Source organism: Gnatocerus cornutus, chromosome 8 (assembly GCF_029298725.1).
Source record: "Gnatocerus cornutus isolate USDA-ARS CGAHR chromosome 8, icGnaCorn1.1, whole genome shotgun sequence".
In the NCBI taxonomy this organism is placed as follows: domain Eukaryota; kingdom Metazoa; phylum Arthropoda; class Insecta; order Coleoptera; family Tenebrionidae; genus Gnatocerus; species Gnatocerus cornutus.
Window position 1 is genome coordinate 14124188 of NC_142240.1, and position 4927 is coordinate 14129114.

A 4927-nucleotide genomic window follows, 5' to 3' on the forward strand; every position below is an offset into this window, starting at 1 on the left:
ATGGTTTTGTCAAATTACGAGCAGCAAGTATTCTTTTAATGTGAATGTCTGATTAGATTTATTCATGTTCTTGTAATTAACAATAGAAACAGCTGTCTATTTATAAAGAGTCAAAGGACGCTCAGTTCGTTTTACAGTGCGATTAACCTCACAGCAAAGAGACGTCGAAGAAATGTGAAAGTGATTTAGAGAAAGGTGGCTTACACTGAGAAACATTGACAAGAAGGTAGTGAAGTCTACCTGATCCACTGTTGGTGGTACTGTTATAATATCTCTATCGCTGGAGCGGATTTCAGTATTTTGTATTTCGTATTGCTGGAAACACTAGCTGAGTGCTACATTGAGTGGAACTGCATTTTTGTTGTTGGACAGCATTGTACACTTCAGTTCTTAGACAATGAGCAAGGTAAGAGAACTTGATCTTAGTTAGTGTCGGGTCACGTGGAGTTTGGCACGTATTTATGTAAACAAATATAATTATTACTACAAGAAATTTAAAAATATTTACGCCTCATTACGTTATCTCAGGACTAACGTTGAAATAACAGTTCACCAACGTGTTTCTAGTTCAAAGGTATCCACTTTTTATTCAATACTTTATTCGTATAAATGCAAAGTGTGAATCGGTGTCATACAGTAAACTGTTGCAACGTTCGCCGGTAATGACCTTAACTTTTTAATATTACGACATTTTATAAATAGCTTTGTTAAAACTCGAAATTCAATGTCTCAAAGTCACAATTTTTATCGTCCCAAATTGTAAAGTAGTTCTAGTTTTCCTCTGAACTAAATAACGTTATGAATGTCGCGAATCGCTCGGTTTTATGTTTCACCATACTGATCTAGAACTGTAATAAAATTTCATCGGTCTATCAAGGGCACTGTGTCACTTTACTACGTATTTATAATTTCGTTTTCCGGGATCTTCCTCGAAGTTTTATCAAAAGTTTGCGATTCTAATCTTTTTATTGTTTGTTTGCACCGAAAGCAGATACAACGTTTGTGTAAATCATGCATTTTCACATTCTTCTGATAACAATTCTAAAAACAAACGGCGCACTTACTTGCAGTTTCACCAACACATGATAAAATTGTCGTTTTATCAAACTACACTCATTTTACATTAGCAGTGTTTCCAATTATTTTCATTTCAATCGTGTCACTGTTGCTCTAATTGGGAATGAATCAGCGTCAACTACCGACTTATTTATCTTTGCTTTAAATAGAACAATTAATATTATCGCGTTTCAAGGTGGTTTAAATAACGCTAATTAGTTGATATTAATTATTTTAATAGTCTTGTTCAAAACATGTAGGAGCAAAACAAAACGTCTCTTGTACAAAATATAGTGAATCATCCATCATGCAATTAATAATAATTTAACTTGGACGCAGATCTTTTCACAGAATAAAAAATGATTAGCATTGCAAATTTTTCAAAAATATTTTTGGGATAAAAACGACGCTAAATACGTTTGTAACTGTTATATTAATCGAAAGAGCAGCTGAAGACTGGCCTAATTTGGCGGTCGGCGGTCAAAAAACAAAGAATTAAATTTTGTTCACTGTTTGAATCGCATTTTTTTTTTTGAAAAAAAAAACGATTTTTAAGTCGAGATAAGACAGGATTTTTATCATATAAAATCCAAGAAAAGTTCATTCAGTTATTTGTTAACATAGGAGAATTCCGAACAGAGTTTTAGATTTTAAGTAGAATAAGACATATTAAGTTAAGTTGCTCCAAAAATAAGCTAAACAGCGATCGATAACTCATCGCGACGTGAGAATTCACGATAAGGTTCTAAGTGATTTTTTGTGAAAATTTAAATTGTTTTGCGTTTTTTTTTAAACATTTTCTATCATGTATAAAAAGAAGTGAGCTAATATTTTAATAAGCTGCCATTTTTTTAAATAAATACTTAATAAATTAAAGAGATATCACTGATAACGTGGACACTAATCAATTTAATGCAAATGTTAATTAGAACCTTATAGTTCTCAGGTCGTCATCTCTAAAATAAGCTTCCGGGATTGGTTGTTAATTTTTTATCCTTTCTCGAATATTATTAAACTTAATCAATTTTTGTTTTGAAATTTACCATCTGTATTGCTGTCGGCACCCTCCTTTGCTCTCTGGGGTGCGAGTTCTGGGACACCTGTATAGGAATCTTTACCTTTTAGGAGTGGCATCTGGTCGTCGATCATTTTAAAGTGACTTTTTCGAGACAAAAACGACGTCTAATACTTTTGTATGTTAAACAATCAAAAGAGCAGTCCTGATCTATAAACTGACTAAATTTAAGAACTGTAAATCAAATAGTTTTCAAAAGACAGTCAAAAAACTATAACAAGTCCTTAAACAATTTTGATTGCCTGTCGCGGTCACTAGCCCCAGCATTTTGACAAAACTTGAAGTAATTTCTTGTAAATTTCGTATTCGGAAATTTTGCTTTAATTTTTTCACGGCCAAATTTTTCCAAGGAGGTTTCAAGGAAGCGCGAAACAGAGAAAAGTATTCTCGGTGAATTTTGCGGAATCCTTGGTTTAATTTAAACGGGAAAATTGATCTCTAAAAGTGTTAAGCACTTGCGTTTTTAACACTTTCGTTACTCTTTGTTTAAATATGAATATGGTAATGCTTTACCTAGTTTTATGTCTATTGAAAAATTGAAAAGACAATCCACGAGGAATAATGCATGAGTTCCTCTACGAGCTTTAATAAAAAATAAAAAATTTGAATTTCAATTTTGGTCTCAACAAATTCACGGACAATCAAAGTCGTGTGCTTGAACTACTTATTAAAGGAAATTTACGAAATTATTACAAAATTGTATCCACTTCGAAAATTGTACAGTGACGTTTTATGTTTGCTTCTTGCACAAAACCTTGTGAATTGCAATAAAACGGACCATTCTGTGTGCATTGCAAACTAGCAATTATTCAACAATTATTCCGTAAAACATATATTTACAGAAGGCGAAATAAAGACGTCAAAAACTTTTGAGTATCGTCAAGGCTAATTCTTCCAGAACGGTCTGAAGTGTTTTTAATAATTAAATAGTTTTTTGCTTCTGGTTAAACCGGAAACGTGATTTACATGCAAATCTATACAAACACAAACTATACAATGTATTTTCAGGTAGTAATTTACGTTTTGGACAAAATCGTGTGGATGTTACTCATTACTGCCGTCACGACACAAGCTCTTCAGATAGTCGGAGTTGTAGACACACCCAAGGGCCTTGGTGATATTTCTTATAAACAGGTATGTTAGAAATGTGTAGTACCGGTCTATTCGGAACAACAATTAGTTTAATTTGAGTGAAAGGTCAAGAGCGACAATTGTCGGAACTGTCTTCCATTGTGTTCTAACAATTTTTTTTTCAGGACAATGAATACAATTTTCAAGTCCAAGTGGGTGGATCGGATGCCCGTGGTAAAAGACAAGCAGACCAAAGGTCCAAGTTTATAGACAACTTGTTCAATGTAGGTAAAACGGAACTTGCTACAACCGTTAGCAGATCTTTGTAATTAAAGTGGGCTAAAATTCACGACCGGTTTTAAAGACGCTGTAACAGTTTCATTTTTTTTGAATGCATTGCTCTCACTTTACCGTAACCCGAATCCTAATTGTGTTACTTTTAACAGAAACAATATGGCCAAGGTGAATACTTCTTCAGGATAAATCGGACGGTTATAACGGCGATAATGTAGACACGGAGTAAGTTTTCATGTAAAAATCTAAAATCATGCATTCATTCGAAATTATCGCCTATTCATAAATTCACCGTGTGAGTTGGTAGCAGATTACAGTCGTGGTTTTATTTCAGATTCCAATTTCCACGTTAACTGCTGTGAATAATTTTGTTCAAAGTACTAGACCGGCGTTCCAAAGTTTCAGGGAATATGCTGCGAGAAGGTTAGATAAGGCTAATAAGGCTGTTCAAAGTTACAGTAGATTGCAACAAAATCCCAGAACTGTTCCGGCAACTACTCAAGAAGAAAAGGGAAAATTGTAGATTCTCAAACTTTGGGATGGTTCAATAGAGTTCATGTACATAGAAAATAAAGGAAAGATCAGTGATAGCCTTTAGAAACTTGTGTAATTTTCTTTATTTTGTACAAATACACAAATACTTTAACACGATGCTTGATAAAGGTAACCATTACCTAATTTATGTGTTGTGAAGGTGATTGATTAGTGGTTTACATCTGATTGTGTAAGATTGTAGCCATTTCTTTAATAGTTAAGTCTAATTAAATTTAAGTCTAGATGTATATATTTTTTTATGTTTTTCATTCACCATAATTGTATTATTTTTATAACTCATGCCATTAGGAAATAGAAAATTGGTTCCTTTTTGTTTGTCACTAATGACATTTGTGATATTTTAAGGAAAATAAACTGAAAAATGTTTTAAGGTGTTTACTTTGTTTTGTGAAACTTTTTTGTATGTTGAACAGGTACAGAATACTAAACCGATTTCTGCTTCCTGGAAAAGCTGCTATTTAGGCTTACCTCGTTTTTGCATGGTGAGCTGAACCTACCTGTTAAAAAGAAACTAAATAAAACATTGAAAGAACTTCTTTTTTTGAATTATAACATTCACTTGGTAAGTATGCAACACAAAATGCGCCCGTTTCAGCGCTTCAATCTTCACACATTTTCTAGAACAAAATTTTTGCTTATTTTTTTATTGCAACATTACATAATAGTGACTTTATCTAATTTGGTAGTTTTTTTGAGAAACCTTGCAGTTATGTAATTCGTATAATGGCTTGTCTTTTTTTAATTAATTAATTATTCAGAAGAAATTCGAAATTTACAGAAAGAAACACCTCTTTTTATGCGAAGAAATCTAAATGTTTCTTGATTGCATTGTAAAAGCAATTAGAAATGATTTTATTTTATTTATTTTCAAATATT

At 32.5% G+C, this 4927-nt stretch overlaps 1 protein-coding gene across 1 annotated transcript; it reads left to right on the forward strand.

The window, feature by feature from the left end:
• Window positions 1-4404, forward strand: LOC148170112 (uncharacterized). Its single transcript, XM_088044257.1, has 7 exons — window positions 1-23; window positions 57-163; window positions 227-363; window positions 431-574; window positions 3140-3265; window positions 3388-3486; window positions 3831-4404. The coding sequence occupies exons 1-7, from the start codon at window positions 1-3 to the stop codon at window positions 4017-4019; spliced, it is 825 nt and encodes a 274-aa protein (XP_087900383.1). The 3' UTR covers window positions 4020-4404.
• Window positions 4405-4927: the final 523 nt, after the last annotated feature.

Coding starts and splice junctions, on each gene's coding strand:
- LOC148170112 (XM_088044257.1), top strand. CDS start 1: ATGGTTTTGTCAAATTACGAGCA. Junction 24..56: donor GTTTTGTCAAATTACGAGCA/GCAAGTATTCTT, acceptor ATGTCTGATTAG/ATTTATTCATGTTCTTGTAA. Junction 364..430: donor AGTGGAACTGCATTTTTGTT/GTTGGACAGCAT, acceptor GATCTTAGTTAG/TGTCGGGTCACGTGGAGTTT.